The sequence below is a fragment of the Molossus molossus genome, unplaced genomic scaffold (assembly GCF_014108415.1).
Source record: "Molossus molossus isolate mMolMol1 unplaced genomic scaffold, mMolMol1.p scaffold_m16_p_2, whole genome shotgun sequence".
NCBI classification, from domain to species: domain Eukaryota; kingdom Metazoa; phylum Chordata; class Mammalia; order Chiroptera; family Molossidae; genus Molossus; species Molossus molossus.
This window is the reverse complement of record NW_023425355.1, coordinates 38,062,523-38,089,421: the sequence shown is the minus strand read 5'-3', so window position 1 is coordinate 38,089,421 and position 26,899 is coordinate 38,062,523. Positions and strand designations below refer to the sequence as shown.

General features: G+C 36.0%; 1 protein-coding gene across 2 annotated transcripts in view; it reads left to right on the top strand.

The window, feature by feature from the left end:
* AMMECR1 (AMMECR nuclear protein 1) overlaps window positions 1-26,899 on the top strand; it is a 135,958-nt gene that overhangs the window by 86,076 nt on the left and 22,983 nt on the right. For both annotated transcript variants that reach the window (XM_036270649.1, XM_036270648.1), the window contains exon 3: window positions 23,385-23,499. In XM_036270649.1, the coding sequence (XP_036126542.1) occupies window positions 23,385-23,499 (115 nt within the window). The remainder of the gene's footprint in view (window positions 1-23,384; window positions 23,500-26,899) is intronic.

Below are 26,899 nucleotides of genomic sequence, written 5' to 3'. Positions count from 1 at the left end.
GTAGCAGGGTACAGACTGCCAAACCTCAGAAGAGCAGGGTGGGGTGAATGGAAGAGATAAACCAAAGAACTTTAATGCATATGTGCACAACCAATGGACATAGACAACAATGCTGTGGGGGGAGGGCAAGATCAGGAGGGCGGTATTAATAGGGGAAAAGGGAGAAACAACTGTAACAAAAATAAATTAATAAAATATATATTAAAATATATCTAAATTGTTTTTTAATTGACTTGTGAGAAAGAGAGGGAAGGAGAGAGAGAGAAACATCGAGGTGCGAGAAAGGCATGGATAGACTGCCTTCTACATCTTCCCTACTGGAGATTGAGCCCACAACCCAGCATTTGTTCTGACTGGGAATTGAACCAGTACCTCTTAGTCTATGGGAGGACACTCAATACACTGAGCCACACCAGTCAGGCTTAAATTGATTTTGAGAGAGAGAGGAAGGGAGAGGGAGAGAGAAACATCATTCACTGCCTCTTGCATGCCCCCTACTGAGGGTCGAGCCTGCCACATGGGTAGGTGCCCTGACCTGAAATCGAACTGGCAACCTTTTGGTGCACAGGACAACCCCCAACCAACTGAGCCACACCGGCCAGGAGTGTATTATCTTTTTAAAAAATTTTTAAAGTAAACAGTAATTAAAACTTGAGAACGAAAGGCATTGTGAACATCTCATTTTTCCCTGATCCATTTTAAAACTTTTCTTTGTCTGAAACAAATAGTACTTCATTGCAGGAATAGATTATTTTTAAAATTGAGAGAAAAATTACCTTTCAAAGTCTTTATTCATATACTTCCTATGAATTGTTATAACATTAATAGCAATGTTGGTTGTCCATGTCACATGTTTCTTAACTAGGATTTCAAAGAATTTTGCCAGTGTAAATTTATCTTTTTACATATTCAAGTCCCACATACTAGAGATTCATTGTGGCAAGCTAGCAAATTAATGATGCAGTGATAAAGAAACCAGCAAATGGCTGGAGATGCTAGCCCAGAAATTAGTAATATTTTTGGTCTTTGGTATGTCAGAAAGGTTAAATAATGCTCTTATAATGTTATTTGCAGGCTTATATCATAGGCTGAAGAGGTGGGAAGAGACTGTAATGGGGCCTGGTAGAACAGAAGTTCTGCCAAATAATTGAATGTGAGATTTGATTGCTATTGTTCTGTCTCTTGTCTAAGGTGTATTCCATTTTAAGTTAAAGACTAGGAAAACCTTCAAAAAAAAAAAAAAAGAAAGAAAACAATATTTCTTATCATTCCATCACTGAACATTTATTGACCATCCATTTAAAAATTGAATATTTTCAAAGCAAATAAGTCAGTAAATGCTCATGGCCCTATAGTTTTACATTATGGATTTCTTCTATTTCCCAATAGATTCACCCAGGGATTTCCCTATACCCCCAAAGTTACTACTGCTTCCTTTATGTGCCCATTGCACACTGCTGGGATCTGTTAACAGCACTTGCTTTATCTTGCCTTGCATTGTACTCAGTTTCTTACATGACCGTCTTCCCTACTTAGATGGGTAGTGCCTTGAAGACCTAAGCTAAAATGTTCACATATTTCCATCCCTTAAGTAGCTGTGGTGGATTAGGCATAGATCAAAATAAATGTTTGAATTAGAATGAGTTCCTATAGTATGTTGTTAAGTGGGTGGGTAAAGCAATTAAAGAAATTATTAGGAGCCAGAACCTGTGCAGGGGAAGTGAGAAATGACGATTAAAGCATCTCTGAAAATGTAAATCATAGGAAAATAAAATTAATTTGCAATAGCAATTTACTTTCATTTTTAGGAACCTAGACATAACTGTATTTTTTTCCTATTTATAACTTTAGATCAAGGAATTTTTTACTTTGTTATTTGCTTTATGACTATCAGTTGTCACATAATAAAGAATGGTAACACAGCCCGGCTGGTATAGCTCAGTGGTTGAGCGTTGACCCATGCACCAAGGGGTTGCCAGTTTGATTCCCAGTCAGGGCACATGCCCAGGTTGTGGACCAAATCCCCAGTGGGAGGCATGTAGGAGGCAGCCAATTGATGTTCTCTGTCATCGATGTTTCTATCTCTCTCCCTCCCTCTCCCTTCTTCTCTCTCTAAAATCAATAAAGAAAACAATATTTTTTTTAAAAAAATGGTAACACAAATCTTATAGAAGACTTTAGGTAGACAAAATATTTACATATTCTAGTTGCAGCTATTAAGTTTTGCTATTATAAAAATGAAACAATTAAAATAAAAATTTTAAATGTGCTCCCATGGAAAGACCTATGTATACTAATTCTACAAATGAGATGAATGAGAAACAAATTGCCTGAAGAAAAGAAATGAGGGGGATAGATAACATCCTATATATTACCTGTGCCATACAGTTCCAGCTTACAAGCATTTTGTACCACAAGGCTGCTTATTAGAATTGTTTCATGAAGGACATTTTATTCATAGTGGCACTAGTGTCCATATCTTTTTTAAAATCATCATGAGGGAGAGATGGCCATTTCTGTGGTTTTCTTGTTGGTTCTAGTCTTAAAAACGTTGGGTGAGTGGGTGATGGTTTGTCAGAAGAGATCTTATTGTAATGGCAAAATATCTTGGGGAGACCCAAGTTTCAGGTGAGCAATCAATCACAAGGTCATGTCTTCATACTCTGCCATTTATTACTATCTACTTAATGATGCTTGGTTCTGTTAATGGATGAAACCAGGTAAAGAGGCTGTGTTTACATAGAAGTAAACTTTGAATTCAATAAATAAAACAATAAATAAATTCAATAAATAAAAACCTCACCCCTTTTTCCCAAGGAAGATTTGGACCAGGGATTGTGACAACATTGTGATCATTATATTTAACAAGTTCAAAAAACTCCTTTTGAGAGATGCGGCCTCTAAGGGCTTCTGTCTACAATTATCACCTGTATGAATATTTACTCTGGAATGGATCGATTTTCCTTGTCATTCCCCCTGCAGTAAATACCATGCAAAATTTTCTGTGTAACAAATAGACAGTTTGGAGATGAAAAGAATGCACAATATAATAAAGTTCAGTTACAATGGAAAGAAGTCTTTTGATATGCACTTGATAGGAATGTGTTAATTTCAATAAAAAAACATCTGGTATAAAAAAGTTGTGAATACAGGACATTTGAGAGGTTACAGAAGGAGAAGGTATTTACTGTGCTTAACAATTGTCAGTAGTCAGGCTTTCCAAGTCAGACTTGGAAATTTAGTAGGATCAAATCTACTCAGCCCTTCCACGGGAGATGATCCAAATCCAATTGCAGTAAGGAGCAGTTACTGATTGAGAATGGAGGCTCTACGCAGTACCTCCTAGCTAGTTTTCATTAATATGTTTAATATTGCCCTTTATATATTCTGGTGGGAAAAAGACTGCCTTTGTGGTTTATTGGTTGAACTTGTACAGCTGAATCTGCTGTAAAAGATCTTTCTTCATTGGCATTATTTTACTACAGATTTCAGTGTTCTTACTGTTCTTATTTTCTTAACAAGTAATTCAAACATAAAATAGTCACTGTAATTTCAAAGCTTGATTGAAAGATGCATTCAGTATTTTCTCTAAATAAGCAGCAAATATAATAACAGCTGTCATTAAAGATAGAATTTATTTTAAATCCTGACAGTCTTGTTTAATTATATCAGGCTGAAATAAGGTTTATTTTGTTGAGTTCCACATTTACTCTGAGTAAGGTACTGCACTAGCTACAAAAGATGAACAGTGCATAGTATCTACCCTCAATGAACTTGTAGTCTTGTAAGAGAGATCAACATGTACACAAAAGAACTAGAAGGAAGAATATAGTAAGTGCTACATTAGATGTTTAAATAACACTATTGGAAATGAGTAAAATTAGCTCTGGTTGGATAGACTGGGAAAGGTTTTACAGGAGTACTGACATTGCAGCTGAACCTCTGTGGACATTTAAGATTCAGTTTCAGCATTCAAAAGTGAGGATGTGGAGAAGGTATGCATTATGTGTCCAAAAACTTCCTGAGCCAAATACAAGGGAAAAGAACAGTGTATATTGTTTGGGGGAGAACTGTAAGTAACCCTGTGTGTGACTTGAGCTCTAGTGAGGACAGAGAGAAAGAAAATGATAGACAAAGACAGGATTTTTAAAAAGGCATTGAATTGCCACTGAAAAAATTTAAGCAGAGTGAAAAGATCATCAGGGATAACTTTGACTGCTTGTATATAGAATGGAATAGAAAAGATAAAGATGAGAGACAGATTAATTAGGAGGCTAATTTTAAATATTCCAAATGAGAGATGCTACAGGCCTGGATTAGATTAGTAGCAAGAAGGATATAAAGAGATATATAACAGAGACATGGTAGTAATAGAACAAAATGAGACTGTATGTGAGGAGTATGGGAAAGGAAGAGTTGAAGATGGCTCCAAAGGTTCCTTCTTACGTGATCGGGAGATAACACAATTAAAAGTAATAAGCAACACAGGAAGGGTACAAGTTTGATGCATTACTTGCAACAGAGTCATTTTTAATGTCAAAGTAATTGTACTTTAATCTTAGGTTATCTTTTTTATGATTTTGAATAGTGGAGATTTTTTCAAATTAAGGATTTATTCAAAAGTGTTTCCTTTCCAAAAATGGTAGTGAGAGTGGAGTATACTATCTAATATATTATATTAATATTATTACTTAATATTTTATATAAAAGTATAATAAAGAAAGTAGAGGAACAAGACCCATCATGTCATTATTTTCTTTAGCTCATGCCACAAAGGAAAGCTTAGAAAATAAAAGATAACTTTTATAGGCTGCTTCTTGCTTGAAGAAGCATTGATGTGTAGCATTTGTTAAAGTGCAGCTGAGCCCTCAAAATTCCTCTTTCTAACCAAATATACATTTTGTGGATGAAATGTATATTTGAAGAAATATACATTTCTATAAAGAAATAAATGTTTATAGACACTGAGCCGTTGTTATGGAATTTAAATATCTGTGCTTAAGAATGTCTGGGTTTCAGGACTGAATAAAGATAGATTCCAGGCTTCTTTAAAGGTAAACAGCACATCTGTTGATTTATCTAGAACAATGGAAACTGACTGAATTTTGTATTATGATAAAAGTCAGCATCTTTTCTTCCATCTGTTTTGCAATACTTTTGGGTAATTTTTTTTTTCCTGTAGGGAACTTCCCAGATGTGTTGTGAATTGGGAACTTCCCAATTTACAAGAGTTGTTTTTATGTTGTAGCTGAGTAATGTCCTAGTCCCAACTCTGAAATTCTCATACTGATGTTGTTCTAGACAAGGGGTCTTCTGAAATGTGTGGAGGAGTGCCCCATGACACTTTGGCTTCCTTGACTTGCTTAGACTCTCAAAGCGGCCTGTGGGGGCAATCTCCTGGAGTTAAAGAATCCAGCCCCTAGTGCAGCAATTTCTATTAACAAAGAAAATAACATTTCCAGGTATCACTTGGGGTATAGATTTTGAGTAATGTTCATATAATGCAGTAGCTAGCACCATGAAGATGATTTAGATGGTTCCTTAGGTACAGATGTCATGTTTTCTGAAAGGAAGAGAAGCGCTGACATTTAGTGAAAAAAACAAACAAACAAACAGAGGGTGGTTGCTGTTGTACACATTGCCAAAAGAATCATTTTCAAAACAAAGATTGTAAACATTTATTTTAATGCTAATGTATTGTAATAGTCTAGCATTAAGCAGTGAAAACACTTTAAACAAGTGTCCAATTTGTATCATGACTACATTTGTTTAATATTGATTTAGAAAATCAATAGTCACCTCTTAGTTTTATCCAGGTATAGATTATGACTTTTATGATCTTCCGTAGAAAAACCCTCCTGAAGTGGAAAAACTCTGAGTGCCTCACTGTGCCTAGCAGTGGGTTTGTGTCCTGTGTTTATTGACAACCTTAAATATTTGCCCAAGCCAGGCATAATTGTAAAAGAAAAATTCTCATTTGAAAACAGTCACAAGCTTATGGTGTTCAATAGTAGATTAATTTTGGACTGTGGACCCTCTTGTTCCTCTTGATTAACACTGATGATTCAGAGATGACACAAATGATCAACCCAGTAGATAAAGAGACATATTTTAAAAGAGAGTACAGACTTTCTTACCTAAAACCATTTTGAATAATTTTTTGCCCTACAGAATGTACTGGCTAGCATTTCACTTTCATTGTAACATTGACCTATGATTAATTTATTTAGTATTCTTATGGGATACCTATCAATTTTAGTGTCCCAAATTTCTTAAGCAAACACATTTGCTGATTCTGGTATTTTTAAGGTTTCTATAGAAACTAGAAATGTCAGAGCCATTTTTTTTATTGCTCTGATTTACAGTTCTGTAAATGGAAAGAGGGAGTGTTATCACCTCAAACCAAGCAAATTTAGTAGAGTACCCATCCATGATAGGCTAGTGCTGTATATCTTGTGCTTAAGGGAAACCTGTACGAATCTAGGAGCTTACAATAAAATTAGAGTGGTCAGACCAATCCATGTGACAAGGTCACTAGGCCTCTGAAGCCATGAGTCATGCTTGAAGAAGGAATGGATGTGGGGAGCTGGAAGACTGCTGGTGAAGTGAGAGCCAATATGAAGGTGTGAGGAATAACAGCCTCTAGAAATGCTTCCTTTGGACAGTGATGCTACTTTTTCATTTGATAATTCATACATAATAACTGTGTATTTTGTACTTAATGTATCGGTTCCACAAGGACTTTGTCTTTTATTTTGTTTGTTCTATTGTATAAGTCTATTACCCCAGGGATATAAGCTTTTTTTCCTTCCTCCCCGGATTTTACAAGCTAAATGTAACCCAAGGTATGAAAAGTTAGTAACTTCTTTAGGTCATACAGTAAGTAAGTGATATTTCAGATTCAGTTATTAGTGACCTACCATTAGACTTGTACTTAGAGGTCCTTAAGTGTCAACATTACTGTAGGCAAGTAGCAAGCAACACAAAAGTGGAAGTAAAAGCTCCCAAATAAAAAATAATTGCAGGACGTCCATTATGATCAACACAGAATGAACGAAACATTTAAAAAATAATTTTGCTCATTTCACTGACACAGATAATTCAAAATGGACTAACAGAGTATTGTTAAGTAGAAGTCTTCCAGGGGCCTTCTTTGTCATATACACATAGATTTGCAATTACAGTGTTACAGGGCACATCGATGGTTAATCGTGGAGTCCTGAAAATAGTTTCTCTTTCAGCAACTCCTGTACTTCTCTTACAACCTTAATTACAAAGTTGATTTTGCTCAGTGTAGCAGTCCCTTCTTTTCCAGTCAGCCTAACTCTGTTTAAATTAGCACACATTTTGAATTAGTGGAGCACAAATTAATGACATTTTATTCTGTTACAAAGAGTTTGTTTTCCATCACTGATAATTATTTCCATGAAAGATAAATCCACAGAAAATATTCTCTCAGTTTCCATACTGTTGTTTCCCAAAGTCTAAGAAGTGGCTTTTAGTTAAATGGGAAAGGGAGAGGACATGGCAGTAGCAAAGTAAAATGAGGTGCTATAACCAGGTCTCTCAGATTTGTGGAGCAGTCTCTGAACAGCATTCTAAACTAGTATTATTCCTTATAAAAGGCAAATCAGACCTGGAGATCTTGAAGTCTAATGTAATTGAGAGAATGTGTGCTGGTAAATTGTAAGAACCTCTTAGTTGACAAACATTCTGACAGCCCCACCAGAAGTACACCAGAGGTCCACTCATCTTTCCTTACAGTCAGCCCTTCTCCCACTAGATCATTCTCATTGCTTTAGAGGGTTGATTTTTCAGTAAGCTCCCTTTCGCTCTTGGAAGATTACTCACCTGAAATCCCACAGAGAACCAGAAGAGTGGGCAGAGGATTTTTGAAAGGATTTTTTATTTGTGAACTGATGTCAGATTTCCTTTAGGCCTATGTTCATTTAGAGAGACTGTTATCTTGTGCTTCTTTTTTCTGTGCCTGCCTTTGCTGACTTGTGATTCATCCAGTTCATAAGATTTTCCCTTATAAGAAGGTGTAAAAGGCATAAAAATATACTGGAATTATGGGTCCCTATGTATTTAAACTACAACAAAATAGTAGTAATAATCACCCCACAAACATAAAAGGCCATTAAGCTCCTTCAGGACGCAAAGCATCTGTGTTTTCCTGAGGGGAAAAAGCCTGTGTGAGATCAAAGCAGCTCTGTAACTCTATCATGGAAGTAGATTATTATCTATTTATAGCAGTCTATGAGTTGTAGTTATAAAAAATGATGCTAAGCTATGCTGTACTGTGAATGCACAGTAATCTAACTAAAGACCAGAAAGACCATTTACACCTAAATGAATAGCATTTAATAGATATTAAACAGGGAAAACACACTTTGGTGGACAGTTTTATGTGATGAATAAAAGGATATTTAGAGTATAGGGGAATGTTGAGTGTTTAATAAAGTATTACTAGTAGGACCATTTAGTGTTTATTATATTGCCAATAAATGTTTATTAAATATGAGACTTTTTTTTTATCCTCACCCAAGGACATTTTTCCATTTTTTGTTCAGATAGAGTGGGAGGGAGAGAGGAAGAGAGAGAGAGAGAGAGAGAGAGAGAGAGAGAGAGAGAGAGAGAAACATCGACGTGAAAGGGATACATCAAGCGGACCAACCAGGGCCGGGGACAAACTGCAACCGAGGTACGCGCCCTTAGTGGGAACCGAACCCGGGTCTCTCTGGACCGCAGGCTGATGCTCTAACCACTGAGCCAAACAGGCCAGGGCTCTTCCTATCTTTCTTTCACTCACTAAAAATTTACTCACCAGCTACTGAATTCTAGGCACTGGGCATATAGTGATGAGCAAAAATGAGCACAGTCTCCATATTCATGGAGCTTATGATCTAATAAAGTTATATATATGACACACATGGGCATAAATAATAAAAAATGTTTTTAATTTATCTTTCTATAGAGTTTTGCTTAACCTGGTAGATTTTCTACAAATAGGCTAGTATCCATAAATTTAAAAGTAGTAAGGGTGTGTGAGTTTCAATGTCTTCCTCTACATCTCTAAAATGTGATTTAGTTTATGAGATTTGTGCTTATCATTAGGAGCTCCGAGTTGCTCATATAAATGCCAGTCATGTTACGGTAATGTATTGAAACTCTACGAAGCAAGTCCTGAAGTTCCACAGGACTGCAATTGACCATACTGTGCCACTGTGTGTATACTTGTGCTTAGCACATAGCGGGCACTCAATAAATGTGTGCTAAATTAATTCACATTCATAGGCATTCTCTTCCATCAGTAATCATTAGGACTGCCACTTATTCATGGCAAGTTTTGCTGCCCTAGGGGACAGAGTGATTGTCACATGACTAATTTAAATTGCATGGCTTTTATTGATTGCATTTTTTTTCCATCCTCAAATGATGCTGTTTCCTTTTTGTATCTATTGTGGTTTTTAAAATATCTACTATAGTACAGATTCAGCTATTGTCATTATTTCAGCAGCATATTGTGAAGCTTTTCCAAAATATTTTATTAGCCTATGTGCTTGTCTCATGGAAACAAAGTCAAAGTAGAACCTTTTCAATGGGAGAATTAAGTAATTTCTAATGGTAATAGAATGGAAAACTATACAAGTAAAACTTTTCTTTGCCTTTTAAAATTAGGTTTACCAAGCTATAAACAAAACAAGAGATGAGGACTTAAAATATCCCTTACTGTTTGATCAGGCTCACTTTAACATACTTGTTGAAAGGAATAAAGTAAAATCTGTCCAAGTTAAGAGATTGGAAGGTAGGTTGGATTCAAGTCTGAGAGCTTTAGCAATACATTAAGAACCACCTCGTTCTCCCATGCTGAATCTCCATGTGACATTGTACTATTCACTTGAAAATGGGCATTAAGGTTACCTGGCCCTGAACAGTTCATATTTAAACACGCAAACAGGACATACAGTGGCATTTATAATTGAAACAGGCTCTCTCATTCTTAGAGGTTGATAAAAGGGAACTAAATGCCCTATTTTAAAAATGCATAACTTTTCTGTTGAATAATCCTTCTATGGAACTCAGCAGCTAGGGAGAAATGATGGGACAGAATTGATAGAAAGACTGCAAGGTAAAAAGAGCAAGGAAAAAGCACGATGAGGAGAGAGCGACACCTACTAGGAGTGTGTAAGAATAAAGTGAGATGAGGGGTTAGTATGTTAGAATTGGAAAGAGGGTCATAGTGAAGATTGCATTGGCCACCCTCGTTATGCTACCCTTATCTGCTCAGTTTCTAGATTCTGTGTGGTTTCCACATGCTGACAAGTGCCAGGTGCCTGACAGTGTTGAGTTATTTTGGGAAGCTCACTGCTTTATTGTTCTAGCTGTTCCCTGGTGCTTCTGGCATCATTTTCTTTTTTGTTCCTTGAGCATCCGTTCTGGAGTGTTATTGGATTAGGACAGAGTTGCGAGTTGGTCATCAAACATGTGAAAGATTAATAGAAAGTTCGGTGAATGGGGGAAATGGGAAGTCAGGAGATGCAACATACAGTCCCAACTCCACTACTCAGTAGCTGTGTGACTTTGGACACATCACTTTCAGCTCTGGTTCTCCCAAATGTGAAATGAAGGGTGTGGACTAGATGATGTCTAAGTGCTTATAGCTGAGACATTTGTTGACTCTGTGGCTTCAGGGCCTTATTCTTGGAGGACACCTGTTATGGGTTTTAATATAATGTAGCATTAGATTTGCTACTTTATGGGGCTGTTTTTTGTTTTGTTTTGTTTTGTTTTTTTATCCTCACCCGAGGACATTTTTTCCAGTTTTTGTTCAGGTAGAGTGGGAGGGAGAGAGAGGAACAGAGAGAGAGAGAGAAACATCGATGTGAAAGGAACACATCGAGTGGCTGCCACCCGCACGACCGACCAGAGCCGGGAACAAACTGCAACCGAGGTACGCGCCCTTAGCGGGAACCCAACTCGGGTCTCTCCGGACCGCAGGCCGACGCTTTTAATTGCTGAGCCAAACTGGCCAGGGCTATGGGGCTGTTTTGAGGGTCACCTAGGATGAAAGATGTGAGGACCCTTTGGAAACTATAAAGATTTATATAAAATGAAGGCAATGTTAGTGATTTGAAATAAAAATTTCTCCCAAAGATATCATATAGTAATACAAATTGAAATAGTTCTATTTCAATGAATGTAAGGCAAGAACATTAAAACCAGTACAGAAGGGAATGGGTCATCCTGATGCAACGGTGGAGCATGACAACACATGACTGCCTTGCACACTGGTGTCTTCTACTTGTCTGGTGGAGACAGTAGCTGTAGGCCTTTGTCTTAGTGTTTTCATCTCTTCCCATACCCCCATTCTTTTCTTTCATTTTATTCTCGTGATATTATGCTATTCATGCTTCCTCACCTTACTAGAGTACAAAGAGGAAAACATCCAGAAGGTGGGGGAGGAGAAGAGAAGGAAAATCAAGGTGAAAAAAATCTCAATGAGGCAGTGGAGAAGGCTGGATGCCTTTCTCTCTTCCTCAGCATAACCGAGTGCATAAGTTTATTTTGTGTTTCATCTTTAAGACTGACTTAACGCCCGGGCCGGTTTGGCTCAGCGGTTAGAGCATTGGCCTGCGGTCCAGAGAGACCTGGGTTCGGTTCCCGCTAAGGGCATGTACCTTGGTTGCAGTTTGTCCCCGGCCCTGGTTGGGTTGTGTGGGTGGCGGCCACTCGATGTGTCCCTTTCACGTCGATGTTTCTCTCTCTCTCTCTCTCTCCCTCCCACTCTATCTGAACAAAAAATGGAAAATGTCCTCGGGTGCGGATTAAAAAAAAATTTTAAAGACTGACTTAACTTTTTTCCTTTATTACCCTTAGTTCTCTTTCAGTGACATCTGAGAAAATTATAGGCAGGCCACACAATGAAAACCAATATACTAGCTCTAAGCCAGTGGTTCTCAACCTTCCTAATGCGCTACCCTTTAATATAGTTCCTCATGTTGTGGTGACCCCCAACCATAAAATTATTTTTGTTGCTACTTCGTAACTGTAATTTTGCTACTGTTATGTCTTAGGCAACCCCTGTGAAAGGGTCATTGGACCCTCAAAGGGGTCGCGACCCACAGGTTGAGAACCACTGCAAGCAGACCGGTACCATCTAGACTGGTAATAGTTTTAGAAAGGACAGTAAACCAGTGGGTAACAACGAATCACCCTAACATGGCACATGAATTAGAGTGACAACATATGTTTTGCAGTTTACCAAGTTCAATTTATAGATTTGATTACCATGGAGAGAGGGATGGAAAAAAAGTCATGACTCTTGCGGTTAGTATGAGAGAGCTTATTCATTCAGGTTGGAAAAGTAAAGTTAAAAATCAGAAACAGGCCTGCCAGCCTAGATATGTCCAAAACTAGTACTTTGGTAACACTATTATGACTTCCAGCAGATTAAATTTCAAATTGTGGAAAGGCTTCAGAGTAAAGGAAGGCTTAGTATCCCACTAATAGGGCTTATTAAACTTAGATAAAACAGATGTTTTTCAATGGCAGCTGCTCTGAATCACCAAGATCAAAATGGAGAAAGAAGGGAACAAAACAAGCTAATACTTTCACTGAAAAAGTACTGTTTAATCTCAGTTTCAGAACCTGCTTATACCTCAAGCATTCAGTTAAACCCCAGGAGAAGACATTAATTGTGGAAAAATTCCTTAAACCTGATTAAATGTGTATATACTATGTTGATTTGCTAACATTCTAGAAGTGGTACTGTGAAAAGACTAGACTGTAGGCACAGGTAGCCATGAGTTCAAAAGCCAACTCTATCACTGTGTGTATGACTTTTGTCAAGTTGCCTAATCTCACTGAACTCACTCAACCTGAGACTCCTCTACAAAATGGGATAGTTTTCAAGACTCAACAAGAGAATACATGGGTAGCACTTGATTCACAGTAGATGCTCAACAGATATTGGCCCTTTTTTTAAAATTAATTAATTTATTTTTTATTTATTAATTTGTTTTAGTTACAGATGTTTCTAATTTTCCCCCCATTGACACGCTCCTTCACTTCCCCCTGCCCCATCCCCAACTTTGTTGTCTATGTTCATTGGTCATGCATACATGCATGTAAGTTCTGTGCTTTATCTCTCCCCCTCAACCCTCCCTCCTCTGAGGCTTGTCAGTCTGTACCCCACCTCTATGTCTCTGGGTTAATTTTGTTCAGCAGTTTGCTTAATTCATTATATTCCACAAATAAATGAGATCATGTGATATTTGTCTTTCTCTGCCTGGTTTGTTTTGCTTAGCATAACAAAGGATAAGAGGTCTTTCTTTCTTACAGTTGCATAGAATTCCATTGTGTACATGTACCACAGCTTTTTAATCCCCTCATCTACTGATGGACACTTGGGTTGTTTCCAGATCTTAGCTATTGTAAATAGTGCTGCTATGAACATACGGGTACATATATTCTTTCTGATTGGTGTTTCAGGTTTGTTAGGATATATTCCTAGAAGTGGGATCACTGGGTCAAATGGCAGTTCAGTTTTTAACTTTTTGAGGTAACACCATAGTGTTTTCCATAGTGGCTGCACCAGTCTGCATTCCCACCAGCAGTGTACTAGAGTCCCTTTTTCTTCACACCCTCACCAACATTTGTTGTTTGATGATTTGTTGATGGCGGCTTTCTGACAGATGTGAGGTGATACCTCATTGTTGTTTTAATTTGCATCTTTCTGATGATTAGTGATGTTGAGCATTTCTTCATGTGTCTCTTGGCCATTTGTATGTCCCTTTTGGAGAGGTGTCTATTTAGTTCCTCTGCCCATTTTTTAATTGGGTTCTTTGTCTTCCTTTTGTTGAGTTGTATGAGCACTCTATATATTTTGGAAATTAACCCCTTATCTGATGCATCATTGGTGATTATGGTCTCCCATTTAGTGGGATCCCTTTTCGTTTTGATGGTTCTTTCTTTTGCTGTGCAGAAGCTTTTGAGTTTGATGTAGTCCCATGTGTTAATTTTTTCCTTTCTTTCTCTTGACTTAGGTGTTGTATCAGTGAAAATTCTGCTGCGTATGATGTCTGAGGTTTTGTTGTCTACATTTTCTTCTAGAATTTTTATGGATTTCACGAGTTACATTTAAGTCTTTTATCCATTTTGAGTTCATTCTCGTGTATGGTGTAAGTTGGTGTTTTAGCTTCATTTTTTTTGCAAGTAGCTTTCCAGTTTTCCCAGCACCATTTATTGAAGAGACTGTCTTGACTCCACTATATGCTCTTGCCACCTTTGTCAAATATTAATAGAGCATATTGTCTTGGGTCAATTTCTGGGTTCTCTATTCTGTTCCATTGATTTATCTGCCTATTCTTATGCCAGTACCAGGCTGTTTTGATTACAGTGGCTTTGTAGTGTAACCTGAAATCTGGTAATGTGATCCCTCCTACTTTGTTCTTCTTTTTCAAGATTGCTGTGACTATTTGGGGTCTGTTTTGGTTCCATATAAACTTTTGGAGTGTTTGTTCTAGTTCTGTGAGGTATGTCGTTCATATTTTGATGCGGATTGTGTTGAATCTATAGATTGCTTTGGGTAGTATGGACATTTTAATGATGTTAGTTTTTCCAATTCATGAACAAGGTATATGCTTCCACTTTTTTATATCTTCCTTTATTATTTTTTTTAATGCCCTGTAGTTTTCTGTGAAGAGGTCCTTTACTTCTTTGTTTAAATTTATTCCTAGGTATCTTAATTTTTTTGCTGTGATGGTAAATGGGATTGTGTTTTTAGTTTCTCTTTCTGTGATTTCATCATTGGTGTATAAGAGTGCCATTGATTTCTTGATGTTAATTTTGTATCCTGCTACTTTGCCAAATTCATTTATTAAGTCTAGTAGATTTTTGATGGAGTCTTCAGGGTTGTCTATGTACAATATCATGTCATCCACAAATAATGACAGTTTCACTTCCTCCTTTCCAATTTGAATCCCCTTTATTTTTTCTTCATGTCTAATTGCTGTGGCTGATATCGGCTCTTTCATATTTAAAGCTGCTTTTGCTCATAGTGTCATGTCTAAGTATATTAGAACCAGTCTCCTAGAATTTGATTAAGAGCTATAGATTAGCAGTGTGCAAAGAGGGGTTTACCCAGATCATCCATTGTAGGGTGAGAAGAAAAGATTAGAAATTCTATTCATGATTTTAAAATATAAAATATAAAAAAATACTTGCGCTCCACTAATAGTTAATGTATGGATTGGTCCTGGTGCTCTCATTTAGTCTGTATCAGAGGGACATTGTCACATAGTTCTAAGTAATGAGTGAGATGCCTTATTTGGTGGGAGTTGATATTAGCAAACTCCTCCTTTCATTCACTTTCAGCATCTTGCATCATAGTATTTCAGTTTACATGTGCATGGTTAAGTAGATTCATGGTTTTTAGTATTATCTTTAACCTGTGGTTTCTTTACAGGAATATTCTTAAGCCACTTATCCATTACACGTAGGTTAGCTAAAGCTAGATAAACTAACCCATGCAGGATACACAAGTGGCTTAAGAAGATTCCTGCAAAGGAATAGTGGATTGATGAACACGCACAAGGCAAGGATGAGAAAATAGGGGAGCTAGCTGACACTGCAAGTTACCTCATAACCTGGTTGGCCAAGTTATAAAGTAAAAAATGAAGATAATCTAATCAGACCTGACAAGGTACCAGCCTTCAAATAAGAGAAATTATCAAGAACATTTATTTGAAATATGTATTCATACCTGCTGACTTCAAGAACAAAGCTTACTCTAAGTATATATGGTGCTTTGGTTATATTAATTACTGATAGTAATACATGCATGTACTTTATAAATAAAAATACATACTGGGAATATGTGCTCAAATTTTCTTTATTGCTAAAAATGCTCAGTAAAAACAGTTTGGAGGCCATTGGTTTAGATAAGGAAAGAACAGAGCCTCTTGTCTCTTATTCTTTGTCTGCTGCTTATAGGGTTTTGTTTCACTAAACATTTTCCTGTGTAGCATGACCAGTAGGATATCAAATAATATATCTAAATTCATTGAACACAAATTGAACATAATTCCTGGAACTATATTTCTGGGTAAACATTTCTTGTATGGGAGTAAAAGACCAATCCCTGCACTGGAAATTTTTTTAAATGTAGTTAGGAAAACTAAGAAAGAGTAACAAAGCAACATATGAATGCAAGATTATGGAACTTCTTGATAAAGAGGCACCTTACTTAATGTGGTAGATTTGTTACCAGAGAAAAATGTGTATACATTTCATTTCTGTAAGATTTTCCTCACTTGGTAACTAGTAAACCAGTAGCAACGAGTGTAAAACATCCTTCCCGAAAAGAAGTTAACTTTGTCTGACACCACTCCTCTCAGCATTCCTATCATATGTGATTTTAGTAAGTCATTATATATATACACACACACATATATGTGTATATATATGTATACACACACATCATGTAATATACATATATGTAATCATATATATCATGTAATATATGTGTAATCATATATATATATCATGTAATATATATGTAATCATATATATTTAATCTATTCTTATATGCTCCATGACTCTTTGTGTAAAAAAAAAGTTATAGAACAGGTACCTAATAAATATATTGAAAATTAAAGAAAATGAAAGAAGGCTTCTTAAAAAATAAAAAATAAAAACGAAACCTGGAAAGGTTCGTAGCCATTATCCCCTGGGATGGCCACATTGAATTCCTGGAGAAGAAGATAACTTGTTTAGATCCTCCCGTATCAAGTTTGAAGGGTCACTCTTAGTCCTGGGGCTCCCTTTCTTCCAACAGAACCATGATACAGTGGCAGCCCTGTGGTCATCAACTTAACAAATATGCTGATGATCAAAGCTCTTTGACAGCCACTGCTTATAAAGCACCTAGTGGATGCAAGACAGTTATGCAGATGCTGTTATTTTACTTATTTGTTACAGTTCCTCTGAGAGGTAGGTACTATTATTATTCCCATTTTATAGATGAGGTAATGGAGGCTGGCACAGGTTAAGAGACTTATCCAGATGTACTGCTAGTATGTAATAGAGCCAGGATCCAAATGCAGGTATGTCTGACTCCAGAGTCCAGACTCTTGACCATTCTATGCTGCTGTGTTCTTTAGGACTGTGAAACAGTGTTCGTGTATAGTTATTGGCAGTGCATTACAGGGAGCTGTTGTCATACCTTGCAGACATGTTTTAATGGCCTTGGGGAAATGACACTTGGTCAGGGTTGTAGAGGTTTCTAAATTCTAAGAGAAAAGTCAATAAAATTTATGTTCAATTTAATTTGAGAGGTAATTCAGTTTTATAGTGTCCTAACTCAGATAACACAAGAATGAGATCCCTAGAAACTTTCAAAGTCTATGTCAGGTTACTTTTGTGTTACATTCTCTTGAAAGTAGAGATAATCTTACATTTTCAAATTTTACAAGATGAGAATTGGTGGTGGTCATACTATAATCTGTTTTCCAAATCCACAGACTTTTTCTTGCCAAGACTATTGAGAGCACTGTACTAATACTGTACAGTAAAGAATGATTCAAAGTCATATTGAGTATTAAAGATGAACCTGAATTATAAAGAGAAAATTAAATTATTTCATTATACTCAGGTACAATATATTTTAAATGATTTTCATCAGAAAACTAATGAAAACAAAACAATATTTCTAGTAATTTATTTCTAAAAACAGAATAAAGTAAATCCAGAAAATCTGCAGGGAGAGCATTATGTGGACATTATAAGGAGGGAAATGAAGAATACCTGCTATATACACTAAACATTTAGCTCTCTGTTTCTCTATGTATCTTGTTTTCCCACTGAGTCAAATTCACAACCTAGCTCCTAATTTAGAGGTGAGGAACTTGTAAGTAGGAGGCAGATTCTTGACAAAATTGCTCTGGTCATCACAGCATGTAGCCCAGAGAGTACTTTTTCCCTCCTGATGGGCACCTGTGACTATTTCAGAGAGTAGAGGCTTTTAAGAATTTTAAATTAGACCAATTCAAGAACTTTAAGGCAATCAGTAGGTGATACCACTCTAAAGCCTAAGTAAATTCTATAGGATAGGAGCTACACAATATTTACAGAAGCCTGCAGGATGAATCATACTTGATCTCCCTTTCCTTCTTACCCTTCTACTCCTCCTTCCTTGCTAAATCTTTTTGTCCTTTTCGTGTGTATTTATTGACTTTCTCTACTTCCCACTTCCTTTTCCTGCTTCTTATTTTCTCTTCCTCTTCCATCTTCGTTTCTTTGTATATATTTTCTTTTTCTTTTCCTCCTTTTTATTTTCTCTTCCCTTAATTATTTCCTCCATTCCTCGTTAATCACCCATCATATCACATTAAAATATATTTTTAAAATTAATAACCATAATGTTCATTGAATAGTAAATAGATTGTATTTATTACTCTAAAGTAAAAAAAAATATATATCTCCCAATAAAAGAACATTTTATATATGGCTTAACGATGTAAAATTTCCTTTTGGGTCACAACCCTCACCAAAATAAAGTTTCTTTGCCCCTTCTTTAACCATAACCGTGTCTATTGTCGCTCCTCTTTACCCTTTAGGTAGTCACTTTTTTAGATTCTGTTTTATACCCGTTATTTTCTTTAATAACAGGGAAGTGAAAATTGCTTCCTAATGTGAAAGAAAGGTTATGGATAATTCTAGTACAATTAAGTTTCTGGAGTTCACACATGCCACATGTGCATTCTGTTCCAGAAGCTCTGATAAGGAATGGCAGAATTTCTACATGATTGAAAACCCTCATGAAAAAAACTGTTTTTTATTTTAAATTAATGTATGCTTGATTTGCTTTTCTTTACCTATCCAAACAGGGATTTTTAATTTTGGTTTTTAATTACTTCCTGGTCCTGAAAAATGATTGCCTGTAATATGAAGCCCTTCTCAGTTTGGTAACTTTCCACTGGATAACTGATTAAGGTCGTCAGTGTTTTAGAAAGCAAATGAATGAGTGAGCAAATGGCTACCTAGCTAGATTCACTTAAATCATTTCTATTGCATGCTGTATTGTTTATGATGAGCTTTGTAATATCTAAGGTTTTGTCTCTTTTGGCTGTTTTTTTCTCTCTCATAGTTTCTAGGCACTGTCACAAACACTTTGATTCTTTCATAGCCAAACTCTTAATTCCTTCTTTAAAAATGTTCATTTTCATTAAAGTGCTATTTAGCACTAGATATTAACTTTGACAGATGTTAATACTGCTTCTCAATTAGGATAAATATATTCTTGGGAAGATGCCTGTTTGAATTGAATATATTTGAATTTGGCATGTGAATTAAACTGTTGTTTAAACCTACCCATCCATCATATGGGTGATGAAGTTTTGTACGTAAGCATTTTTTTGTTTTTTGTTTTTTCCATAGCAATATTCAAACATTAGAAAATAGCTTCCTATTGTAGCAAAGAGAACTTTGTATGGATTTACTACAGATGTAATTATTTTTCAGTTCCTTAGACTGCCTAGAATTTAAATTGGCAGACCCTACTTTGGTATAAAATGCTTTCCATGGACGGTATTAATATTTTAAAATCCTTTTTGCTCCTGCAGATTTCCAGTAGACAGGAAGTCTAGCTCTATTTACCATTTGGCTACTAATGAATGCTATTAAATTATTATATATCTTTTTTAGGCAGAGGCATTGCAGGTATGAGATCAGAATTGCCATGTAAGGCAGGCATTTAATTCTAAAATAAAAAAAAAAAAATCCATTCACAAGTGGCAACTAAAGTATAGATACTAGAAATAATTTTAGACTTGAGTCAAGAATCTGGGTTGTATCCCCACCTGTGTCTCTAACTAGCTGGGTCACCTTGAATAAGTCACTGCCCAACTCCAGACTGCATAGCCGTTCTATAGGCTCACCTTCCACACTGCATGTTTTATAATCAAAAGAGAGTTGGATTGAGAAAAGCTGAATCTTCTTGTTTATCAGCTATCCACACCAGTCTAGCAGCTCTGAGGTCAGTCTCCAGCTGCAGTTTTCATCATTTTTATAATCCTTTAAATCCTTGCTAGGCTTTCATTGCTAGTTTGCTTCCCTAGGAATTTACATTTAGAGATATTGAGGGCTTTCCACCTTTTGGAATTTTTCTATGCTCATGAATTTAATGAAAAGTTACTTAGAGTTGATGAAAAATACAAGAATTAAAAGTCTTGTTTGAGTGTCTCTGTATAATCGGACTGCTTCCATCATGACTAATATACCTTCACTATTTCAGAGTTTTGAAGTTAATACTTTTGAATCTTGGTATGGTGAGGCATGATTGTCAGTTTCTCTTATTAGCCATGTAGCATTCTCCCACCTACTCCTTGTTCCCATCATTCTTTTTTTTTTTTTTTTTTTTTTTTTAAGACCAGAATGATTGAGCAACTGGGAAGGCTTGCTAGCCTGATCCTCAGTTACATTTTTTAATATTTCCTTAATTTGAAATAGTTTGAATTGCACTGAGCTACAATTTACCTTTCATTGGCTTGCTACAAAATAAAGTGAAGAAAATGATAACTTGTCTCAGAGTGTTGAGAAATTAACTGTATGGCAACTTCAGCACATAGATTTTAATGTAAAAACCAGATCTAAATACAAAATACTCTCCATTAAAGGAGGCCTAGCACTCTAGTTAAAAATGCAGACAAATAGCATGTATTGGCAAGGGTATGGGGACATTGGAAAGAACCCTCATACATTGCTGGTATGAATGTATAGTTGTATAGCCACTATGGGAAACAGTTTGATGGCTTCTCAAAAAGTTAAGCATAGAATTACCATATGACCCACCAATTCTGCTCCTAGGTATCTGCCCAAGAGAAATGAAAACATGTCCACACAAAAAGTAAAAAAAAAAAAAAAAGAGTGTTCTTAGCAGCATTATTCATAATAGCCCCAAAGTGGAAATAAGCCAAATATCCATCAGCAGATAAGTGGATAAGAAAATGTGATGTAGCTAGATAATTGAATATTATTAGGCAGTAAAAAGATGAAGCACTGATATGTGCTACAATGTGAGTGAAACCTCAGAAACATTGTGCTGTGTGACACAAAGGCTACATATTGTATGATTCTGCTTATATGAAATGTCCAGAACAAGCAAATCCATAGAGACAGAAAGTAGATTAATGGTTTCTAAGAGCTGGGGGGAGGGGAGAATGTGGAGTGACTGCTAATGGGTATGGGCTTTCTTTTGGGCGTGATGAAAATGTTTTAAAATCGGATAATGGTGACAATTGTACAACTCTGGGACTATACTAAAAACCACTGAATTATATACATTAAAAGGGAGAATTTTATGATATGTGGATTGTATCTCAATAAAGCTATTATTTATTAAAAATGTTAGTGACTATATTATTATAATTACTTGAAATTATAAAAGTGTATTGCAATTACATTTTGCCAGGGGCTGGGAAGAAGGAGGAATGGGGAGTTAGTATTTAGTGGGTATTGAGTTTTAGTTGGGCGCAATGAAAAAAGTTCTGGAGATGGATGGTGGTGATTGTTGCACAACAGTGTGAATACGTGTGGATATACATAATCTCACAGAACTGTACACTTAAAATGACTAAAATGGTAAATTTTATGTTATTATATTTTACCACAATAAAAATATCAATAACACTATAAATTATATTTTATATTATTCTAATGAAGGCCTTTTTCCCCCTTTTTAACAGGAAAATTGAAAGTGTGATTGGCCTTTTGGTTTTTATGCATGGGCTTCTTCTGGTCTGTGTTTTAGAACTTCTCTCCAGTATATGTGTATGCATTGGTGGGGAAAAAGTGGAGTTTATACACATGCATATGTCTTTATCTTGGCTTTGAATGAGAACTTGAAAATACTTTTTAAAACTTTATTTGCCAATAGGAAAATAGAAGACGCCAGACTGTAGGAAATTTATGTTGTTAAATTATAAAATAGTGAAATGCTGTTTTCAGAGTATGAATTATCATAGATTTCCTGATTTTCTTGGTTAATCTTGGCTCTGTGGTTGGGAAAAAAAATATTTATACTTTATATAGGGCACCTCTATATCTTTTTATGAGCATTTTTCTTTGTATAGCAGGACAGAACGACCACCAAAATGCATTGGCAATACAAACATAGGTATATATTGATACACTACAGTAGGTGAGTTTCAGAATGCAAAAAAGGTAGGGATGGAAAAACAAAAGACATCCAGCAATGAGGAAGTCACTGAAAAAGGAATTAAATTATTTCTGAAGGCTGCAGAATTTTGTTATGACCCAAACAGTTCATAGGCTCTAAATTTGTAACCTCTAAGTATTAATCTGTGAAGACATGTCTAAGACTAGCTGCTATATAAGACCTTTGAGGATCAGTGGTGCAAATGCCAGCAGTAGCATTAATATAGTTTGTAATTAGAGGTATATTTGTTTTTCTTGACCAGGAAGTGGTTTCTGGTTTCTTTTAAAACCCATAGTACCCGTGTGTGTGTGTATGTATGTGTGTGTGTGTGTGTGTGTATTTTCTATTGTTGCAGGAAGAATTATGATCTCCCAACATTTTTGTCCTTTACAGTGAAGTTTTTCTAGAGTTTGGCATTGTGGTGTACTACTTTTGATTACAGGATCCAGTCAGAATTGATGTACTCAGAAATCCATTGATGTGATAAATGGTCTCCTAATCATACTTTTATTTCCTTGATTAGCCTTATTTCCTGTAGTTTCACAATTTTTGAGTCATATCTTGAATTATCCTTTATAGGGAGCCTGATATCCTTGTATTTTTAGTCTGTAATTGGCATGATTCTTTTCATTTTTATTTCTTTTGCTTGAAGAAAATGAAATTTTGATCATTATTTTGAACTCTTTGAATGCTGTTCCATGGTAACTGGCCAAAGTAGTATGAACTTTTTACAACATGAAATACATATGTGTGTGTGTGTGTGTGTGTGTGTGTGTGTTTGTGTTTGTGTAAATTTCCACCCCCACTGGCACTAGATCCAGAAGTCTTCCCACATGTTTCCACTCGTCTGGTTTTTGTTCACCTCAGATTCTATAAGTAACAGGAGAGTACACCAGGAAATTACTGTGCAAGAAATGTGATTGATCATTTATTATTTGCAAATACAATTGGTCACAGGGTTGGCTAGTAAACACATTTGAATGAAAAAAAAAAAAAACTGACAACTAAAATCTTTGGGCCCTTTAAATACATTCGAAGATTATTGGCGCCTTTGGCACCTTTCTGATTTTTTTTATCTCTTACCTTTTTCAAATGATTGTCTGCATTTGAAATTAGGAACACTCATATCTAGCGATTGCTTTAATATTTGCTTTGTTTTCAACAGTGCCCTTAAAGATAGCCGTTTCCCCCCAATGACAAGGGATGAACTGCCACGGCTCTTCTGCTCAGTCTCTCTGCTCACTAACTTTGAAGATGTTTGTGATTATTTGGACTGGGAGGTAAGACTATAGAAAAATTTTAAAGAGAAATGAAGATAACTTGTGAGTATTTGTTTAAAATTATGCCCAGAAAATAACTCTTTCAGCCCATTCTGTATTACAGTTAATTTAGAGAGTAACATGGATAAATAAACCTCAGAGCTGATTAATGAGACATGAGGGAAGAAGTTTTTTAAAGGCAAAGTGCCATGTGTTTTTTAAATCCCAAACTAAATTTGTTCTTCATTTTATCCTATTACTTCACCGGGAAACCTCATAAAATTTGTTAATAAATAGTAAAGAAGACTGATTGGAATATGTTTCTCTTCTTACATCCTGGTGCACTCTAGTATAACTGCCACCAACAGTTAGGTATCTCTGCATTGGCATTACTGAAGTAGTCTCTATTGATCATATTTTTGTTCTTTAATATATGGGTTTGGGTTTTTTAGGGATGTTCAAAGGCTGTCATGATTTGCTTTGGTGGTTGGGAGGAGATAGTTAAGTGAATATGTCTATAAAATTTTACACACAGACATGTCCACATTATTGAATACATACTGTATTTAAGGCACTATGCTACATGTACAAAAGTACTAAGATTTGGTCTGCACTATAAAGCATCTTATAGTCTAATAGCAGAGAAAATAAGTATACACAAAGCACGGAGAAACAAGTGAACAAAAATAAGAATAGACAATCTATAAGAATAAAACATTGGCCCCACCCGTGTGGCTCAATTGGTTAAGCATCATCCCATGCACCAGGAGGTCATCGGTTCAATTCCCTGTGGGGGCATATGCCCAGGTTGTGGCCTCGATCCCCAGTTGGGGACATGCAGGAGGCAGCTGAACAATGTTCCTCTCTCTCCCTCTCCCTTCCTCTCTCGGAAATCAATAAAAAATATATTTAAAAGAAAAGAATAAAACATTGGGAATTCACTGATATACATAGCATTCTGTTACACACACACTCATAAATTACATGATTGTACGATTATGATATAACATGTTTTAATTCTACTGTCTTTTTAGAATGCCTGTCCCCCATGGTAACAGATATTTTGCCTTGTGGACAGATCACTGGCTTGATAGTTGGAATTGGATTTGAGTTTTACTTTTAGCTTTGCCCTGATTCCTACTGAGATTTTGGACAACTTACTCCACTGCTATTCAGTTTTTCCACATAAAAATAAGACATTTATAAAGTTCTTAATCTTCATTTGAAAAAAACTTTTGTGATAAAAATTATTGTTGTTATGCCAGAGCTATTTTTAAAATTCTGCAGAGAGTAGGGTAAAAGAGTTTCTTCTGGGTTTTGTTGTAAGATATTTTTAGAGCAATATCAGAATATGAAGGCATCTTAAGATTTGTTTGTAAAAGAAAAAATAAAATTAATTGATAGTGTTGATCCTAGCAAAGTTGGAATGTATAAAGCCTTTTATAGAATTAAACATTCTTTTTTATCTTTATTGTTGTGAGTACTACAGATGGCCCCCATTTTTCCCCATTGCCCCCCTCCATTCAGTTCCTGCCCCACCCCAGGCCTTCACCACACTAAACATTCTTAATTGATTGTTCGCTATAAATTTATGGTTCCTATTTGAATTCTTCTTAAAGAGAAGTCTACCAATATTATAGAAATATTCTGCAGTAGTTTATTATTTTTTTAATCCTCACCCAAGGATATGTTTTTTTAAATTAATTTTTAGAGAGAGAGAGAGAAACAGAGAAATATCAGTGTGAGAGAAACATCGATTGGTTGCCTCCTGTATGCACCCTGAATGGGGATCAAACCCACAACGTAGGTATATGCTCTGACTATGAATTGAACCCCAAACCTATTATTGTGTGGGACAGACAAGTTGCAACCAACTTATCCGCCTGGTCAGGGCTCTACAGTGCTTTATTTTTAAATGATCCCAAATCATATCCCTTATTGACAAATATTACAGTTTGGGTGATTCTTTTACTATTTTAAGGCTACATCTTATTCTCTAACTAGAATTTTATTTTTGCTTTCTGAATTTCAAGGTGCCATGCTGTGGTGAAGGTGGGAATAATAATGGGGAAAAAACCTGTCATCTAGGGGATGACTGAGCCATAAAAACACTTTTACCAATAACTTAATTGCAGCCACTGAGTTGGAAGTATAGTTTAGGGGTGTGTGTGTGTGTGTGTGTGTGTGTGTGTGTGCCAGCACACGATGTGTACAGGTATGCATGTGCATGAATGTATATTGCATAAATGTGTGTGCATGTGTTTTGGGGGAAGGAACACTGAAAGAATCCAACAATTGTTAAGTATGTATGGTAAGCACAGAGTCCACCATTATTTTCTTTAGTCCACTTCAAGCACTGTCTACAGCTAAAATTAACATTGATAATTTTGGGCTTGTATGTTCATGAGATGTATCAGCTTTCTCACGGAGGGTGAGGGATAAAGCACTTAAGAATGGGTTCTATGGCCCTAGATGGTTTGGCTCAGCAGTTAGAGCATTGGCCTGCAGACCAAAGAGTCTCGGTTCCATTCCTGTCAAGGGCACGTACCTCAGTTGGTGTTTGGTCCCTGGCTCTGGTCAGGGTAGTACAGGAGGCAACCAATCAATGTGTGTCTTCCTCACTCCCTCTCTCCCACTTTATCTGAAGATAAATGGAAAAATATCCTCAGGTGAGGATTAAAAAATAAAAAAGAATTGGTACTGTGTACTCTTTCAGGGTATATTTATCCTCTCTGGTCACTATCTGCCAGTTTGAATTTCTAGATTCTAGAAGATTCTATATTGCTTCTACTTGGTATTATATATTGAATACATTCCTTAAGGCTTAAATAATGGTGTCTATTTAGTGATGCTTTCCTGTTAAAGTACCAACAAAATATACAAACATATATTTTAGTACTTTATAAGCATTTGAAAGTGAATTAGGTACTGCTAGAATGGCTATGCTAAAAAGAAAAGACTGTACTTTTCAGTTCTCATAGTTTAAAGTACAATCGTCCCTCACCACTTCGCGAGTGAAGCTGTGAAAGTCGAAGCACGAAGAGGCGAGGGACGACTTATAGTAAATAAAGAATCCTACTTCGCCTAAATTCATTTATCATGGTAGAGCCTGGAACTGATTAATCACGATAAACGAGGGCTGACTGTATTTTAGCATAAGAGAAACTTGTTTCCAAAGAGTAAGGGTGAAAATTACCTTTTAAAATATAAGAATGTTGTTTGGCATTTAGAAAACTGTGCCCGAGTCAGTGATTGAAAATTGAATGGTATTATTGTGGAATGATGTTATAACGGTTATCATTAATAATTCTAAGAAAGCATTGCTACTTTAAACACAGAATAGTAAAGATGAATTAAAGGCATTTTTTAAAAGTACCTGTCAATAAAACTCCACTTCTAGGTATATACCCAAAATAAGTGA